The sequence below is a fragment of the Malurus melanocephalus genome, unplaced genomic scaffold (genome assembly GCF_030028575.1).
Source record: "Malurus melanocephalus ecotype Western Australia unplaced genomic scaffold, MMel_1.1 scaffold_39, whole genome shotgun sequence".
Lineage (NCBI taxonomy): Eukaryota > Metazoa > Chordata > Aves > Passeriformes > Maluridae > Malurus > Malurus melanocephalus.
Window position 1 is genome coordinate 946392 of NW_026623271.1, and position 20372 is coordinate 966763.

Sequence of the window (20372 nt, forward strand, 5' to 3'; positions counted from 1 at the left end):
CTTCCTTCCTTCCTTCCTTCCTTCCTTCCTTCCTTCCTTCCTTCCTTTTCTTTATTTTTTCTTTCTTTCTTTTTCTTTCTCAAGGACTTTCATTACCATTGGGCATTTTAACTTTTAGATCAAAGTTGAACAGGAAATTTAATTCTTCTGAATTAAAAGTTTATCCAGATGGTTACTGAGCAAAGGTTGTTTTGGATGACTGGTGTTGGCTAGATGATGATTTTCTTGCAAGAAATAAACCATGAATTGCAAAAACTGGGGGATATAAACACACTATACAGATTATCCAGCAACTTTACATCCACTCATGGTGTGAGCTTTCCCACCCACTGCACAAATTATTACTGATTTCTAAATGGTGATTTTATAGATATTCCTGAACAGGCCCTGCACTGGATGATAGGAGAATGTTGGATATTTAAGATTTTAATGAAAGGTAGATTTTTTTTTTCTTTCTATACAGAGAAAGCCTCCAGGAGTCAATAGCTTTGGAGTACACAAATKATAGAAGTATTGAGCTCATGGAGGTGAAGATGTCTATCATAGTATAGAGCCATATCCATGAACCAGTGCTTGCAAAAATTGTACACAAATGAGMATGCTAATGCTACCAAATGAATATSTGCTGTAAGATATATTTCCTTTCTCTATTCACATCATTGTGGCCATCAGCAATCTCCTTCACTAGTGTTTTGCAACAATTCTCATTTACAAATGTTTACAGTTCACTTTCATCCCTAACTATCAACCCTGGGCACAGTGAAATCAAAAAGAGAAACAGTAATGCCCTCACTCCTAATCTGGCAAATGCTTAGGTTCCTGTTTTATGAAGCACTAAAGTATTTCTGTCCAGTAATCTTTCATTTCAGTAGTGAAAAATGGAATAGATGCCACTACTTAATATAATGAAAAATAATCACAGTGCTCCTGAAAGCTAATGTAGCAGAAGATTCTTCTTACAGAACCTCTGTAGTAAACTACACTCCACTAACCTTATCTGCCACACTCGACAGGTGGGGGCCTGRGGTTTGTTCTCTAGCAATTCTGTTTTACTGGTCAACACAAAATTTTAATTAAATATAGCTTATAGGCTGAATCTTAAATAGAAAAATAAAATTARAGCATAACCTTACATGGAGTTTATTGTGGTACACAAAGGTAATCTTGTTTTTCTTTCTTCTGAACCAGGGGCTGTCTTATGATGTTAGATAATCAGTGGTTCAATCCATGCATTTAAAAGTGGGTTGTCTTTAGTATGTGCAATGCATTAAATTTTTACAGACTTTTACACCACTAAATGGATTTTTTCTTTTTCCTTCTCAGTAGTTAGGCCAATTCATAAATACAGTTAAGTATTACATTAGGAAAACACAGGCCAATAGATTAATAGTGAATCCTCAATTATTTCAGTGTCAAAAATATGTAAAATAAAATATGTCATTGGCACATAATGTATATACTTACATAAAAATACCTATTTTTGAATATGGACAAAATATCTATTTTTTAAAAAATTTATTTCATGATTGGAAAAAGAATCCATCTACTAATGCAYTTTGGGAAGGGAACCTATGTGTACATATGTATTTGGGGGGTGTGTGTGTTTGTGTGTATTTTTATGTACAGGTTTCACTGGTACCTGTCTGACTTTTCTCTAAGAAAATGTACTTTTGGATGGATAGATGTGAAAGCAACATTAAGTTAACTAARGGAAGAAATCATTACAAGGTTAAATGAAAATAAAATGTACTAATAGTGCTTAAGCTAATCCTTTATATTCATTCTGTGTCATAGTGTTTGGTTAGAGCACCAYTTTTCACAGCAGATTTTTGCCTTATCATGCATGAGTTGGCAATGAAACCATCAGGGCAGTACARGACTCGTGCATCAGCTGATTTCCTTTTGAATATTTATGAATTACATCACATAGTCTCATCCCAAGGTATGCAGGACTTTGTAAGAGCCACTGTAGGGTGACTCACCTCATTTTACTGGAAAGAGCATCACCAGGGCTTTCTAATGCTTAGAGCCTTGACATGCCAGTGCAGGTCAGCAGCCTCCTGGGCTGTGCTTGGCAGAGCAGCAGCAGYAGATGAAGGAAATGATCCTGTCCCTCCCTTCAGCACGGGTGAGACACAGCTGCAGTGATGGATCCAGGGCTCCCAGCACAGGAGAGGCACAGACACAGAGTCCAGTGAATGGCCACTAAGATGATAAAGGAATTGGAGMATCCCTCCAGTGAGGAAAGGCTKAGAGACCTGGGACTSTCTGGCCTGATTTTATCAATGTAATTAAATTCATGAAGGGAGGTGCAAGGAAGACAGAACCAGGMTCTTTGCCGTGGTGTCCCGTGAGGCAAAAGGGCACAAACTGGGCTGCCCAGAAAGGTTGTGGAGTCTCCATCCTTGGAGATATTCAAGCACTGACTGAAGATGGTCCTGAGCAATCTGATCTGGCTGACCCTGCTTTGAGCAGAGAGGCTGGGCTAGAAAATCTACACCGTTCCCTTCCAACTATTCTTTAACATGGAGTTCCTCATCTGGCTGTCCCTGGCAAAAGGTTGTGTCCTTCCTTGCAGGATTGTAATAGGCTGAGCAGGAACATCCCCTGGGGGTAATGTGACATGAAAACCACAGCAGTCTAAACAGGTTCACTCAAGAAAGGATCAGCTATTGCAGATGCATTTAAAGGACAAGTAACAAACTGAGATTAACACTGCCTTTTAACCCTTTAGCCTCCCTTTTGCCACTCAGGCTTTACTTTCCTTTTTGCCCCTTTGAGCATTTCAATAATTGTCTATTCATATTGTCAGTGAACAAAAATAGAGCTCAAGTCATCCAGGAGTACTTATTTATGGCCAGTTTAATGACTGTTCGATATGATCTACATCAGTTTTGGTTCTGTCTAGTTCAGTACTCATTGTCTCSAAAAAGTTACTTTAAAAGTTCAACTGAGTTTAAAAAGAAAAAAACATCTGAGATAACGAATGCCAGAGTCAAATTKCCTTGTAGAATCTCGGTACCACTCYCCATACAGTGTGCCATAGTCTTTAACTCCACAGAGATCAATACCTGTGCATGATGGGATTACCCATCTTTYTGTGGGTGTCTTCCATCAAAGTCATCACATCTGGCACTGAGGTTTTTCCTCTGTTCATGTCAACTGAGATACTTGTTGCATCTGTCTGGTGTCTTAAACACAAAATGTAATTTTTAAGCATTCAGTGTGAGTGATAATTGAATATGTATGGATGTACATGAATATATATGTAGCAGTTTGGTTGTAGATGCATGCAGATTGATTTTCAAGACTATTGAATTAATAACACTTGGATTGTTAAGACCAGAATGTTTTAGGGATCTCTGTTTCTGCAARATGTAGTTAGCTTTATGTCCAGAGGATGCTACAATATTTTATTTTGGTCTGTATTTTCACTTACTTCTCTGCTTTCATATGTTCCTGTTATATAACTAAATTTTGGACCAGGATGCTTTTGAAGACTGTGTGATTGCCAACACAGTAAGACAAATAGTGCAAACATTTCAGTACACTTACTGTACTTATACAGCAGGAGACAAACTCTTTGTGTTCCTTCTAGAGCAACTTTTCCAGGATTCCTAAGGAAAAAAAAAGCTCAAAAAGCAAAGTAATTTTTTGTGTGTACCTATTTGGGGAAATAGAGTGGCCTCACTTCCTCTGGCAGTGATGTCACACAAGATGTGCTACAGTTGTTGGCTGGTACAACTGTTGGAACAATAAAGAAATTCAACCAAAATGTGTTGCTATAGAGACTGGGAGCTGGTTTTGCATGTAAATTTCCAAGTTTTTGCTACTGCTTGTGGCTGCCATGAGGTGTGTTCAAGATTTGGCATTTGCTTTGGTCACTGTATCTATTTCTATCTAATTTTGCTATTTATTTCCCTCAAAACCCAGCAAAGATCCGTAACTTCATTATTAGAAATATTAGCAATCTGTACTGCATTTACTGAGAGAGATAACTCTTTGTTTTTCAGAGCTTCCATATGGCTGGGAGAAAATTGATGATCCCATTTATGGCACTTATTATGTTGAGTAAGTTCCCAAGTTCAATATTAAGTTGCTATTAATATGTCATCACCTAATCCTCTGCAATGCTTAGCCTGGCAAGGAATGGRTACAATTATTTGGCATGTTTAAACTAAGGGTATACCAGCAATTCTCAATCATCAGTGCACCAGATATATTCAATGTGTCCCAAATCAGTGACTCAGGCATTCAGTCACTGTCTTTACCCAGCTTCTGGTTTCATGGTACCATTCCAGCTGACACTTGTACAAAGAACATATTCATTAAAGAGATGTTGCTTTTCTATGTAAGTTTTGGATATCCAGCAAGGTATAAGTCTTGTTARTCAATGAGTAGAGAAAAGCATAATCATTTTAGCTCAGTTAAGATCCTTTTCTGGGTAGTCCTCAATTGCTGCAAATCRAGTGTTTGTACTGTTTGTACCAGAAGTCAAGTTATTTATACTCTGCATATAAAATCTTAGGRATGTTATGTTTTATTTTGTACTTAAAAGTGCAGCTGAAAAGAATATAAATTCTATTTTCATAACACAAGCCTTGCTTTCATTTTCTTCAGATTATACTTTAGTCATGAAACAGGAAAAAAAAAAGCATCTTACTCCTGTCTGCAAAGGCCAACAAAATGGTTTTGTTTGAAGTAATGGTAGAACCTGGCCAGTTTGTGCATGAAATAAGTAAATCTGAAAGATTATTTCCTCTGCTTTTTAATTTAACACAGTGAAATAGACTTAGGCAAAATGAATCTAAATCAGATTGTGATACCTGTTTGGAAGGGCCAGTTTCACTTTGCTCTCCACAGACAGTAAGCAGGAGAGGAGGCAGAAAACCACTCTTGTCACTGTGCAGACAGCACTTGAAAGGTTGAGAAACAACTTTCCATTAGTGCCTTTTATTAAACAAGAGAGATCTTTAGAGAATATGGCCCCTGACCTAAAATCTCAGTTTAAAATCCTGACAATCAAGCAGTACATTTATTTAGCTGTTTCATAGAAAATAGAAAGTTTTCTTTGTGTGTCACATTCTTCCCTTGGTCCCTTGAATCCATCCAGCAGCACACTCAATGCAGGATTGCACTGGACAGGTCTGGGGATGGCAGGTTTCTAGACTTCAGGATATGCTGTTGTTATGCCAGGGCTGAAGTGTGCAGGGAGATAAAAAAATCATCTGATTTCTTGAGGGCTAGAAGATGTAAGGTGCCCCTTTCTTAACTGCTGTCACAGYAGCAGCTTGTGGATGCCCATGCATGTCTTCCCACCTTCTACAAAGCAAAGAAACAACTAAAAACTGTGTTTGGGCACTGCTCTGCTGGCTCCTTCTGTCCCATTCTCCAAATGCCAGAGCACCTGCTCTTCTTCTTTGTCCCCAGTTTGCTTCCTGCCCTCAGGTGAAAGTGCCAGCAGTGCCATCTTCTTTGCTCCTCAGCTCAAGCCACCTTAGTCAGTCCAGATTCAAGCAAAAAGATAACTTTTGAAGTCCCTACATAATACCATTAAATTACTCCCTGTTGTTAATGCCTGAGTTCTTTTATGATGTCCCCAAGTAAGTAGGGGCTGCAGTTCTCATATCATTTTGTACTTAACTACCCCCCAAGATTTCTGCACATGAAATTTTGCAGCTGCTGGGTAGAAATAAGGCTTCTGTTCCTGTGGGTTTTGGGGTATTTTGGGAAGCAACAGGTGCTATGCAATTTCTGTGCATTAATCTCTTACAGAGACTCCACTTGGTTGTCAGTACAGCCCAAGGCTCTCTGGCACCAGCGAGGCTCACACTCCACTGCAGAGTCAGAAAAGGAACAAGAGTTTATCTGCATTTCATGTCCTACCAYAGGTGAACAGACTCAAGGCACCAGGCCCAGATATTATGATGCAATTACATTATTTTAAGGCTGTTAGTGCCAAATTTATTAATCCTACCACAGATAAGATTTTGAACCTGCTGCAGTCTCAGAGGTTTTTAGAAGCAGAATGAATGCTYATGGTATGGCATTAAAACTGCAGCCCTGCTAAATTCGCATGGAATTTTATAGTCAGTAAAATGTTGCTGAGTTTAATTTGCTGTCTGAGCTGCATAAGTTTGAAACAAAGATTGTTTTCCATTTTTCCTGCTAAAACATAACAGTCACACCTGTTTTATTACCAGTATTCAACAGATGAGTTCATTTTTAACTAGATAAAATCAGATTACAATAAATTGTCTTAATTATGCCATAAAAGTAGGCAAATTATGAAAAGCAAGATTACAAATGTTTACATATTTAAGTCCAGTCCAAGTTTACATGCTTTATATGCTTTAATGTTTACATTACAAAGTCCTCATGGAAGAAGGGCTTGTACTCTCCTCAGTGAGATATTCCCATGGGAAGTTTGTAAGGATGAGCAAGGAGGCAAACAGACTCRATTTCCACTTACAAGGAGCAGCCATGTCCAGCTCAAATATTCTGAGGCCAGAGGAAAAGCTATAAATGAAAACGAACCAAAATAAAGAAAGCTAAACCTCCTACTAGTCAAGTTGATGAAGACTAATCACAACACATTTGCAAATTCTGTCAAAAAAAAAAGCAGGTCTCCAGTATAACTGCCACTCGTACTCAAGCATGAATGTAGATGTGAGATATTCTTACAATTTTCATTTGCTTTGTTATGCAGGTCCAGACTTCATTTGTRATGTGTAGATGTTTGACATGAATGAGAAGTGTTTGCAATATGTTTGTTAACTTTGATGCAATCTGGTCTTAATCTGTAAACTAAGAACTAACAGCACTGAGCTGTGTAGGGCTGTGGAGAGAAAGTAGTCATTAGAGTGCACTGGGTCCTTCAGGATTCTAATTGCCAAAAGATTGTTTCCCTTTTTAAGGATGATTAACTACAACACAGAGCTCAATTTCCAGACATTGGCGCTTTAATAGAATAGCTGAATTAATCGTACAGGTATTTATTCTGGAAAAATATATCTCCTTGACTTAAAATTTCTGACACCACCCTGTAACTACTCAAATAGAAAAAGTTATTTCAGGTCTTTTTGTCATTATAAAGTGTTATTAACTGTGTTATTAACCGAAAAAAAATGTGAATATGGAGAGTAGATAGGCACTAACAAGTTATGCATTAGAATATSCATTTTATAGGCATYYTGATCCCCAGAATTACTTTGTTGGGTGATGGACAATAGTTTCAAAAGCTRTAGGCAAAAACTGCAAAAAGCCTCACCCGATGTATTAAAGTAACTAAGAAAAGGAGATAGGTTAAACTCCTTCTGTTGGTGCACATGCTCTGACCTGCTACTATTTTGTCAGAGCTCAGTACCTTGAGCATCAATTAAAGTGTGCAAAGCAGGCACTACTGCCCAMAAATCTCCTAAGGATGTGTTTCAGTTGCCTTAAGTACATCTAACATGAAMCTCATCACAAAAACAACTCAGTCTGGCCCCAATGACTGTTGAGAGGGCAAAATGGTGTCTATGGTTTATAGGCTGGCTGGTGGTGATGGTACCTCCTCATCATGCAGAGATAATATTTTGACATCACAAGTAAGCACATCCCWAAAGCAAATCCTACCTCTGAGGGTTTGTCCCCAGTTAAGATACAGTGAGGTAACAGAGCACAGGAGCACCAGCCACTCCTTCTCTGCACAGCCACAATGGCACTGGAAAAAAACAGTTGGATTAGGGTTTGGATTACATTTTTCAATTTAAAATATGTTGTATAAAATAAAGGAAGGAAATTGAAGTTAGAATTGTTCACTGAATTAGATCTTATGAGCAATGAGCAATACATTTTGTCTACCATCCAAAATATGTTTTAACCACAAAAGTTCTTATTTGTAACCATCTCTAAAACTCTCATTTGGCTTGTCTTACAATGGCCTAGGCTAGTAATATATATTTTGTGTGCTGCTGAAGTAGCTAGATGAAAAGCTAGAATGTCCTTTCAAGAGAATTACTTAGCTCAATAACTTCTTTCTCAAGTAAGCTCATCAGGACCACTTTTTCTGATTAGCCACGAAGCTCCATAGCACTTAAAATTGCATAAAAGAGATGTGTTTCCTGTATCATCAGTCTAGGAGCATAATACAGTACTACTGRCTGATCAAAATGACTGATTATCAGTAAAATTTTGTTTTCTTTGACTTCTCTTGGACATCATATTTAATGCAGGGTTTTTTTTTAATTTGTTGCAAATTTCACATTGTGCTTTTGGGAGTGCACACTACCATAAAACAGTCAAAATATGGATATAAATTTGAGCTTAGAATTATTAAATTTGCACCAACAACATGAGGTGCTTCAAGTACCTCTCTTAGTCTCCCTATCTTGATCTGATAAGACAAAATGTCATTTTCAAKATAGCTGTTATCAAAGACATTGCTGTGTAAAGGGACCAAATCCTAACTGAGCCATGAACACATCTGAATTACCTAAAATCCCAACTTCTTTTATATCACAGAACCACATATAAGTTGAAATTTAGRCCTGCAAGGGCTCTCCTGCAGCACTGGGTTGTACCCTGCAATTATAGCACAACAYTATGCATAGTGCAAGGTCCTGGCTGAGTATCTGGAGTGCAATCTTAGATATCCATTACATCTGTGTGGATTGGCACAAAAGCCATGGGAAACCCCTGCTCTTATGGATGACAGCTCTAGAACAGGGCAGGAYACTTTAGGGCCCCTAAAATAAGGAATGATCCCTATGCTGAAGCTGTTAATCCACTGTGTATGAAACCTGGTTTTAACTTTATCAAATACTAACATAAAACAAGCTAGATATTGTACTCCGTGTCTCCTACTGGAAGTTGGAGAAAAACCTTAAGTTTTCTAAATTCACACTTCTCCTGTGAGAAGCCTGCAGAYTTCAAATCTGAAATCCTGACGTCTTTAATACATTCTAGTGTTTACTTCCAAATGTATTCATGGAATGCAATTATATATCAGAATTAATTCTGCTTGAATAAAAAGCTAAAACTCCTTTGATCTTCTACAACAGAAGACTCTATTTCACTGGTCTTCCTGTAAAACCTTTCATATAGACTCATTTCATTTGATCATGGGTGCTCAGAAYTTATGTAGTAATTCAGTTTCATCACTGTCTTGTGTAAGGGCAAAAGCAGTATTTCCTGTACAATATGGAAATACATCACATGATAAACACATCAGATAATTACTTTCTTCATGCTTATTTTAGTAGTTCATTATTACCTTATTTAATGCACATAATTCTTGCTTTCTCTRTTTTTAACTACTAGAGTTTGTCTYCCTTTCATCATAAGTTTCTAGGTTKGCRAYAGACTAAGATGYTGAAGATCCTRATAATTACTATAAATAACAGAAAGCAAAAGTCTGGAAAAGGAATGCCTACAATCTTAAACAGCCTCTCTGAAGAAGGAAAGAAACAGACTTTCTCTGTCTGCAACATAGACCAAAATTTACAAGAAAACTATTAATCAAAATTTTAGACTATGAGAATAAGTTAGCAGCCACTTTGAATGAGTTATAGACATGTGAGCCAAGTAGCAACTTCAGGATTTATCACATTTACTTCATCTTATTAAATCAAATATTCTTTTGCATGACTGAAAGTCTTTTCATTTCATTAACACTGGCCACTAAATCCTATTTTCAGGTGTATTGCACTCCCACAGGACTTGATGCCTTTGCTCTGCACCACTTTCTAATGGCATTTCCACTTGTTTCTTTGAAGCAGTGATAGGATCAGAATCCCAAAGGACCTGAAAAGTGCTTAATGTAGCACGAAAGGTTGTTTCAATGTAACAAAAAGATCCTTTTAGGATCTTAGAGGTTTGAAAGTTCCCAGGTCACCTGTCCAAGTGCTTAAAGCCCATGATTGGGATTGGATTTTCAGAATACCTCAGTAGATAGCAGCCCAATGAGAGCCCTTCTGTACATATGTATTTATTTCCCCAGAATGGTGTTTGGAGCACAAGCCCCTTCTCTTGGTTGTGATTCTATTGTGATCCTCCCTTGGAGATTTGTTCCATGCAGCCAAATGTATTGTTTTGCCTTCTTCAGAGAACATGCAAAACGTATCCCAGCACAGGAGTGTAGTATTGTTCAGTGATTGATAAAATGTGTGCTTTAAAGAATTAAAATCAAGGATGTGGTGAAAATATGTAGGAAAGGTCGTAGTTCTAAACACAGAAAAATAGTGGTGTAATGACAGAGATGCACTTAATGACCTATAGTAGGAAACGTATAACATCAAGAAAAAATGTGTATACTAACTTTCCTTATATTTCTCACATGACGTATGGAGTTCTAATCTACCATCTAACTTAGTTTCTGCAYCTGATATTTCTGTATAGCTGAGCAGATACACACCGTAGTATTAAAAAGGAATAATCTTCTATTTATTACCTGTGTTAGATTTATTTCTGAATTACCATCATAAAACCATTCTGTGTTCTAGGCTTTTCCTTTTCTGTAAGTGATTGAGTAATTTTGCTTACAACTAATTGATAATAATGCACAAAACTTGTTGGGATGCTTTGAATTCTCCACAGAGCAGTGCTCATGCTGAAGGCATGAAAAACTGTTGCTGCAGCACKTTTCAGCAGTGCTGCTGTTTAATACGCAGATCCATCAATCAAAAGCATTTGTCTGTAGCAGAGTTCAGCACATTGAAGTGATAGGATGCTGCTCAGGGCTGCTCATTACACAGGGCACTGGTTGTGTATTCTCATTCCCARCAAAATCGTGTGGAATAAAAGGGAYATGCTCAGGCCCATTGGKGATTGATCACGGTTTCGCTCTCTAAACACACATACCTGAGCCACATACATCAACCTACTGTGAAAATTATCATTTTACCAAACYGAACACAGTTTTTAATCAAAACCAAATTTTTTCCAGCCACATAAATAGAAGAACTCAATTTGAAAACCCTGTCCTAGAAGCAAAAAGGAAGCTACAGCAGCATAACATGCCCAACGCAGAACTTGGAACAAAGCCTATGCAGGCCCAAGGTTTCCGAGGTACAGTACCATGTCACCTATCCTAGTTAAGACAAAAGATCCTGCTCTCCTGTTTATGTGACAATGATTTKGTCATGGTCTGATTAAAAGAGTAGTCTTGCCAATTCTCAAAACGTTATCATCTATATCCTAGCAATTCTCTCCCTTAAATGCCCAAGTTCCAATAGTTGCAGGACTCATGAGTTAACTAAAACCTTCAGAGGTGCAGAGGGAAAACAGAAGAGTTGATTCTAGTTGATTCCTAAAGGCTGAGAAACTGAAAGTACAATAAGACTCCCAAATTAATTTTCTAAATAAGATCATAAATTCTGTTCCTGGGAATGTACAATTCTCTCTTTGAGCACCCGAGGTTGGCAACACTGAAATACTTAATTGTACTTTCTCTAAATTACKCCTAATTGATGTTTGGTATGTTTCTAAGTTAGCTCATCTAGCAAGCATCAATTAAGTTAAAAGCCTCAAGCACGGTGTTGTAGGAGTTTACAAGAATACAGCCACTCGGTAACATAAAAATTAATGCGCTTAAAATGAGCAGTATACTCAGCRAACAGCATTGGTACAGACAGATGAATTTTAATGTAAGGTTATAGACAGAGAATGAGGCTTGTTCTCCTTTGTAACAATAGAAAGCTCCTCATCAACCTTACCTAGACCCAAATTTGCCCGCCTGCGCCCCGCTCCCAAGAGGTCCCGCAGCGTCAATGACCTGTCGCAGTGCCGGCRCGACCCCGCCGGGGCGCGTGGGCTGTACGGTACGTCCTGCTGCCTGATCCCCAGCCCTGGGACCAGCTGGGGTCACAAACTGCACCTTCCCCAACCCTTCTTCACCCAGTGCAGCACGGGAGAGAAGCACGGGGAGCCCTCAGCACCCACACTGCACCCCAAAGCACGTGGAGAGGGGACACGAAGCTTGCACAGCCGTCGTGTGTGTCACTTGTTGGATGCTAAATCCCGTTTGTTTGGAGAGAAAAGTTCACCTAATATTTAGTTCTTCTTGGTAACAAATGGAATGAGATATTCACAGGGGATATTTTCCTCATTGTGGTCGGGAGGGAAATTATGAAGAATGTATTACTTTGTAGACAAAGCTGAATTTATAGGTTAGGAAAGAGGTTTTTAAATTACCTCACAGATCATTTTTATTGTTGCAATTATTTTAGCTACAMAATATCCACTTCTAAATGGATTTCTAATATCAAAGAATATTTATATCTCTTCATTTATGGCTGATCTGCCATAGATAAGAAATATGTTTTAAGCTTTTTATTAGTACAAGAGCTCACAAATATTTTTCCTGGAATGCCTGCACTCTTTATTTTCTTCCCTTTGATACACTRTCAYTTGKTRTCAGCCAATATTGTTATSTGCYGTCCCTGCTGTGTTGTGACTAGATCAGAACTTTTGTCTTTCTTGTTTGTGTTGACTGATGTAGAAAAACCACTCTTCACCCGTGATGCATCACAGCTGAAGGGGACTTTCCTCAGCACAACTCTTAAGAAAAGCAACATGGGTTTTGGATTTACCATCATTGGTGGGGATGAGCCGGATGAGTTTCTCCAGGTGAAGAGTGTAATTCCTGATGGGCCTGCAGCACAAGATGGGAAAATGGAAACAGGTAATTGCAAAGGTTCCTCTGTTTTATATGAGAAATAAAATGAGAAATAGATTTCTGAGTCTCGCTCTCTCCAAGAATACATTTTTCATATGACTTTCTGTCTTAATGCATACAAAAGGTAAGTTTCTTGGTAAAACTTTCTTGTAAATTTTCTTTGTAGTGAATGCCAGGTAGCTAATTTTTCCCATTTCACAGTATTTTAAGGGAGAAAAGATCTCTGCATTTTCCTACATTAAAATGGGATATGGTTTATAGGCTGTTTACTTAAGGGAAGTCTGCGTGGAAAAAAAAAAAAAGAGAGGCAGAGAGAGCACAGACTACTAAATGCAAATTTATTTCTTTAGAAAGGATGGTTTTGCAAAATAATCAGTTGAGTCTGATCCAATACTGTTCTCATTAGAACCATCATAACAAGAGTTTTCAGTGTGGCATATGGACACATAGGCATTTGTGTCCTATTAATAAAGAATCTGTGAAAACTCATGAAATAAAAKAAACTTCTTCTGAAGAGATTTAAAGCTTCTCTGAAGATCTGAAACACCACTGCAAAAATTTTCTTGCTCACAGATTGGTAAAGTTTGCAAACCATTGTCTGAAAGGTCACATCAGGTCAATGTATTGATGAATCTCCTTTGGAGGAAGATGAATTTGGTTTCAAWGCAGCTGTCATCTTCTCTAGGAAAAGACAGAGAATAATAGAATAATTTTGATCGGCAGGGACCTTCATTAACTAAACCCCCAGTTAAAACAAGGCTAACTCTGTGATTGGATCAGGTTTCTCAGGGTCTTGAGAAAATCTCATAAGAGACAGTGTTTCACCACTGTCATGGTGAAGATTTTTTGCCCAGAAGTTGTGGGTGCCCCATCCCTGGAAGTGATGAAGGCCAGGCTGGACAGGCCCTGAGSAACCTGCTCTGGTGGGTGGTGAAGRAACTAGATKATCTTCAAAGTCCCTCTCAACATAAAATATTSTACGGTTCCATGGTTTTTGTTCTTTATGTCCAGTTGGTCTTTCCATGGGTGCAGCTGGTTACTAGGGACTGAAATTCTATTTTCCTGTGTTTGTGCAGCTGTATCACTCTGTACTGTCTCTCCCCAGCAGTCCTTGTTCCTCAGATCATAAATCAGGCTGCRTATTGGTAATGGGACATGTACATAATTTATCTTTCCATTTCTCACTGAGACATGGTGATAAGGAAATGCTAGTTTGAGATTCCTGTTGCCTCTGCGGAAAAGCAAGTTCATGGTAGACAGAGTCACTGTGAAGATAAAATTTGATAACAGATCATTGTGGGTGGATCACAGCAGCAGAGAAGGATCCCTTTAGTGTATTACAGTACAGACAGCAGACACAGAAATACAGGCACAAATGATGCAAGTGAAATAGTCTGAAGTGATTTTTCTGGAAGTTTCATTTCATCCTTCTTTTATTGTAGTCAATTTTTTATTCTAGTCATATTCATATGTCAGAGTAAATCACCCTRGCCTCTAGCTTATTTCGTAGGATTCTCCAAGACTCTGCAAGTAGGAAGTGTGAAGATTGTGAAAAGTATTATTTTAAAAAAACAAAAACCCACAAACACAATTTGATTCAAATCTAATGCTATAGCCAGCGTGATGTTTCTAATGCCAAATAGATAAACAGAAAATTTATATGAAGTAAAACGTAAGAAAGAAGTAGAATATTGATTTTTGWCATTGATTTTATAAAAGACATTAGTCTAACAGCCTTTTAATTCTCAGTTCTTGTTGCCATTTTAACTTAATGCAATTTAGTTCCCGAAGGCAAAATTTATTTAATTAGCTGATTAAGTGAACAAAGGATACAACAGACTTCCTGAAGTTCAGAAGATTTCAGTGACAGAATCTTCATTTTCCCCTAATATTTTCATGCTATCTAATACATCGCATGAGAGTTTTTCTTTGTTTGTCATGGTTTAGCATTCTCAGATGCAGCACCCAAATATATTTGCTAATCCCTCTGAAGCGTGGGTTTAACAGTGAACTTGGTCATACAGAATTCTTTTCTCTGGAAAACAGGGTATCCTTGCAACTTATATGAATTTTTATGCTGAAATTGAATATRGGTTTCATAGTACTGTCGATGGTCATTATTGTAGTCGTGGATTGTGATGAGCACATGTAAGAAAAGTGTGCTTTAAAATGCATAGAAATAGTGGTTTTTTTCTCAGGTGATTAATTCAGCTACATTAGGAATGCAAAAGARAAATGTACATTCAAATATATAATCACTCTATAATTATGTGACCCCAAAACATACAAAATTAGATCTCAGAACAAATTTTGGCCTCAAATGTCTTCTTTTTAAGAATAGTGACAGATTYTGATGTAAAGTAATTGGACACTCTCAGACTAATGATTGTGGCATCTAGAATGGTTTGWATGAATAATTTCTAAATATGGTAATGATAAACTGAAAAAATAAGTAGTATTTTTATTTCGTTTATAAAAGTATTATTCAACAAAGTGCTTATATTTCCTTAATTCCTTTCCACATTTCCTGAAGTAGGGTTGCTCTCCCTATTCAGCTATTTTACAATTTAATCAGCTGAAGATATGAAAATATTCCAGGTTCCATCAATAACTTTYTGTTAATTTTGTTAAAATTTAATGTTTGAAAACTGCTTGAAATTGCATATTTCTGTTTGTTTGTTAGGTAAACATTGTTGGATAATGAATAGAGCTTTTAAAATAAATGTTATTTATTCTTTTGATACACACTGYGTGTTGTTGTTCAATTTATGTGCACTACAGATATGATCAGAGTCATGGGAAGCTTTGATTAGTGGTCAAAACATCATATTTTGGCAGTAGAGCATCATAGTAGAAAGTCTGAGGGCAGTGACAATGATCTGTGAAGCAACCTGAGTGTGAGGGATAACTACTGGTACTGGTGCTTTCAGCTCTGATATGATCATGGACCCTGTTCCTTGCAAGGCTGATATAATATTTTTTGGCCAAGCAGTTGTCAAAATTGTCATGCTTCAGACCTGCATCAGATTTGGGGCRAAAAGGAAGAAAAGGCACTATCTCTTTTATCTTACTTAATCTTGGCCACAAGATTTTTGTCTTCAACAACAAAGCTGTACTTGAAGCTATTTGTTAAAAAAAGAAGCTCATAGAAAACTACCATTCTTGCTTTGGTTACTTCTCCATGCACAATCTAATGTAGAGATKGGATATAAATACAAAGAGTGAGTCTATGTAAGACACAGTCACCCTTAAATATGATCATAACAAAATGGCTTGGCCAGCAGGTTTCAAAGTGGAACAATTTTGAATTTCGTCCTTTGGAACATAGAATCATAGAGCCATAAAATGGTTTGGGTTGGAAAGGGCCTTCAACATCATCCAGTCCCACCTTCCATACCATGGACGGGTACACCTTCCACTAARCCAGGTGGAGCTCCAGCATGGCACCACACCCCGCAGCTTGGTGTCATTGGCAAGCTGGTTGAGGGTACACTCAATCCCTGTGTCCCAGTCACCAAAAAAAAATGTTAAATTTTGCCTCTCCCAGTACTGACCCCTGAGAAACACTGCTGGAAGCTGCTGGGAGCACAGAAGCAGCTGTGTGACAGTGACTTGGCATTGCTGTGATGCTGTGAAATGATAAAGCAATGAGCAAACTGAGTGCACTGAAATGCAACAAGAGATATCTGAGGTGCTGGCAATCCTTCAGCACCACTTGGTGCACAGCACTGGGCACTGAGGTATTTATATTTGTCCTAGACCCACAATAAACCTCACAAGCAGACTCAGAGGAACCACATCTCAGTGGATGAGTCAAAATCAACCAAAATTACATTCCTGTTCCCATTTGCCAGATGTTTCAGAATTTGAAGAGGCTATTATGCCCTCATGTAAATCTAGCATCTGTGCTCTAATGGCTGTTAATAATCCTGAAAATGCCTTTCTAGGACATGTTTTAGCATTTGGAGCTCAATCAAGCTGCTGGGTATGAACATTACACTCCACAGCATCTCTGTCTACCTCAGGACAGCCTAGGAGCTGACACCACATTCTTTTCTGGGAGGTTACATTGCTTTGTCTTGTCTGAAACCTCATGCAGCTGATAGAAAACTGTCTGTATTTAAGAGGTCTCTGCATTCCATTAAAATGCTGAGTGRACATCACTGGTAAAAGACTGCATCTACATGAAAAGATTTTTATACAGTGAGTGATTTTGACTGACTGCTGTTCTAAGGCAAACAAAGATTTAGGCCTGCGGCTGAGTCAGATAAAAGCTCAGGCTGCAAAGGCAAAAACTCTCCTACAATTCTCAAGGTTATTCAATGGACTGGATAAACTGAAACACTCCCACATAATCAAGCTCGGGGAAAGATTCTCACTCTTCACATTTCAGCAAGCTCCATTTCCTTTGGTGAAAGTTTCTGGGAAACAGCTCAAAGACATGTTGCACATGTGGTTCTTGGAGTCTGGTGATGACCCTTCTAAATGATGACTATCTTAGGTCCTTGCAGGTTGAACTTTCCAGAAACATAAATCTGTGCTGAAATGTCATAGCTCAACAGTGTGAACCAAGAAATGTTCTTTCATCTGTCAAGCATAAACTTGGCCAGCTTTAAAATGCTATATCATCTGTAAACAATGCAGACTTGGGATTTTTTAGAAGTAGTTCTCTCAGGAATGAGAGTTTTTTCTGCATTAGTTGATCTATTCTAGAGATAGAAATTCATAAATTAAAGATGAGGTTCAGCTAACAGATATACTTGTCTACAATGCAGATGTCTATATCTACCATACAAGCAGACATCTGTTACTTTTGTATGACTGTGATAGGATGAAGCCTAGAGACAAAATCTGGAGATTGGTCCCACATCTATCACTCAGCATTTCTACTACACCTTAACAGATCTCCCAGGGGATTGCTAGAAATGCTGCAAGGAGTGACCCATGGCCTTGCTGCCATGGAGCTGTGGATGTACCATCAAGAKCCATAACAACCTACTGCATATGATGAATTTTTTAAGAAGCTGGGRTTACTTTAAATGTAAGCAAATTGAAGAAACCACTTTTGCTGATCTACAAAGCCACAAATGTTATTATTTAAGTGAACAAGAGCAAACCCAAAATCATTATTAGGTGGTTGAGTCACTAGGCTTAGGGAACAATAATCTCGTTTCACTAAAGCATATTTTTTCACATTAAGGCTACTATCTTACAACCTCTATAAAAAGTGCAGTACTCAAGACAGAAGGAATTGGGGATCTGCAAAAGGTTGCATTTTTACAAGTTCAAACATATCCTTAATTCTGTTCTCTGTTTATCCACCGTCAGATCATGTGAATAAACCATCATCTCACCTAATGTGAGATCAGCTGAGATTCACGGTGTCTAGTTTGAGCAACAGAGGAGATGAACTATTTATGCACAAAGAAAGMCTTCAATGCAAAGAAGCAAATATGTTAAAATTAAAATCTGTGTTTTGGCAGTCATCTGGAAATGTTAATACTTTCAGAACATCACTTAGTGTATCATGACCACATACCACAATACCTATATTCCTTTTCAAACAGGTCATGTCTTTCTGGCCTGCTACCAGCCAAAACCCAACTGACAATCTTYTCTTTTACAAACAATTTTCTCTTTTCCCTGCCCTTGGTAGCCAATTATTTACCACAGTTTTCATCTCAAAAGATGCATTGACCAGGAGCTGGTCACACATAYGTGTAGGGCTTGATTTCCTGTGCCAGATGCTGGCTGAAATGAAATTATCTTACCTGCCTGACACCTCCTCATCMTGTGGCTCCAGGAAAACTGGCTTCCCAAAGTTAAAGCATGGTGTTAGGAAGGTGAGAAGCTGTGCTACTTGCTGGACTACTGGGGCAGGACAATCTTTTCATTGCTTTTATGCGTCTCTACACCACGACACTCTTTTAATACACACCAAGGCAGGGTGTATCAGTCTTGCAGCTGAAAGCTGATGCCAAGTGAGGCAGCACTGTGAGAGTGGAGCAGCCCATATAAAACCAGCTTGGGTTATCAGCTTCACTTACTAGCCCTGCTTTATTTGGAAGCCAGGATGTTCCATCTGATGTTGCAGTTTAGCTGRGACTGCACATCTCTGTCCTCATATGTTGCTAATCATCCTGTGGAGTTCAGAGAAAGAAAACTGTTTGGAAAGTAAATAACAGCAAAAACAAAAATTACTTCAGGCATCAGGGAGAGTGATTCTCCCAACCCACAGGCCAGTCAGTGTGAATTTGTGTTACATTTACTGCTTGTATTCCAGCATGCCCCAGGCAGGTGATGAAATGGYGCAAAGCACAGCAGAAGCACTCTATTTACATCAGGTACAACCAAAACTGCAGTTCCTTCCACCAGTGGTGCTGGTTACATTTTCTTGTTTGTGAGACATACAAAGGGTAACTTTTTGTAAAAACCTGGTTTTTCAGTACCAGTCTTCTTTCATTTCACAGGTTAATTTGGCTTTTCAAGTGAAGGAGATTGWGAAGGTGTGGAGACTGGAACCACAACATGAGTGCTGTGGTCTTTACACCGGACATGAGGACAGAGACAGTAGCTGCCCAGTTAATTCATAGCTGAGACAAATGGATTTTACTTTTTTTTTCTTTTTTCCAGTACACAGCATCTCGTTTAGTTTAATCCTCTTTATATTCCTTTCCATAAAAACTTACACATCATATAACTAATGCCAAAGCCATTCAAGAGGTGTACAGTTAAAATTAACCCTGTTTTAACAATCTRTCAGTATTGCTAGTCCTCACAATTTTCTCCTGTCTCTATGTAACCATATTTTTTAAAGCAAAACTCTTAATTTATTKATTTCTGTTTTAAAGGGGACTAAATGTGAATCTTAGCTTAAATTTTACAGGATGAATCTGCTATTCCCCTGTTGCAGGACAAAGTGCTGAAGTACAACCACATTATATTTAAGGGGTTTTAAACACCAAGCAAAGAAAAAAATGCCAGTTTTACTCTTATTTTAATATCATACAGTGAGACTCAGTTTAMCTGGGGAAAGAGATATTACTTCTGGTTTTAGATGTGTGATGATGACAGYAAAACTTATACTTGCATCTTAGGARTATTAATAGCAATTAAGAGCTCCTTTTCCAATTCCCCTTTGTTTCATATTTTAAGTCAGGCAATTCATTGACTTCTGCACATAAATAGAAAGACCAGGAGGTAGTACTTATGTTGATACAAATTTTTAGTACTTGTGCTGCTTGTTTCTAAGATAAATTTTCCATTATATCTTTTCTGTTTCTATGGCTTTCAGATAACTTGGTACAGTAACTTGGTAGAGCGGTCACAGTAATATCTGTAAATTTCTCCTTATGTCAGCAAAGGACTAAGAAAGGTATCTACTTTTGTGACAAAGTTACTGAATTTTAATCTCCATGAGGTTCCYATTTTAGTGTTTTCTTCATATTTTTCCTTTTGATACTCACAATATTGTGAGGTACTCATTGAATGACAAACAGAGATGAGCCTAGACTAATAAAAAGTATCCACGTTTTGTGTAACACACACTGTGACTGTCTACATCTGGGGTCTTTGTGCACCTTGTCAGATTTTTCAGTTGGTTGCTGTGATGTTCAATATCCTTGTGTTCTCTCTGAGTTACAAATAATCCATGTGTCTGTTCTGCCTGATGTGGYGTTAGAGCTTGAGTCTGTGCTGCCTCTCCAAGATACTG

The 20372-nt window shown here is 38.1% G+C and overlaps 1 protein-coding gene across 3 annotated transcripts in view; it reads left to right on the forward strand.

Moving 5' to 3' along the window:
* MAGI2 (membrane associated guanylate kinase, WW and PDZ domain containing 2) overlaps positions 1 to 20372 on the forward strand; it is a 691018-nt gene that overhangs the window by 536785 nt on the left and 133861 nt on the right. For all 3 annotated transcript variants that reach the window (XM_057364469.1, XM_057364467.1, XM_057364468.1), the window contains 3 exons: positions 4014 to 4071; positions 10928 to 11049; positions 12482 to 12664. In XM_057364469.1, the coding sequence (XP_057220452.1) occupies positions 4014 to 4071; positions 10928 to 11049; positions 12482 to 12664 (363 nt within the window). The remainder of the gene's footprint in view (positions 1 to 4013; positions 4072 to 10927; positions 11050 to 12481; positions 12665 to 20372) is intronic.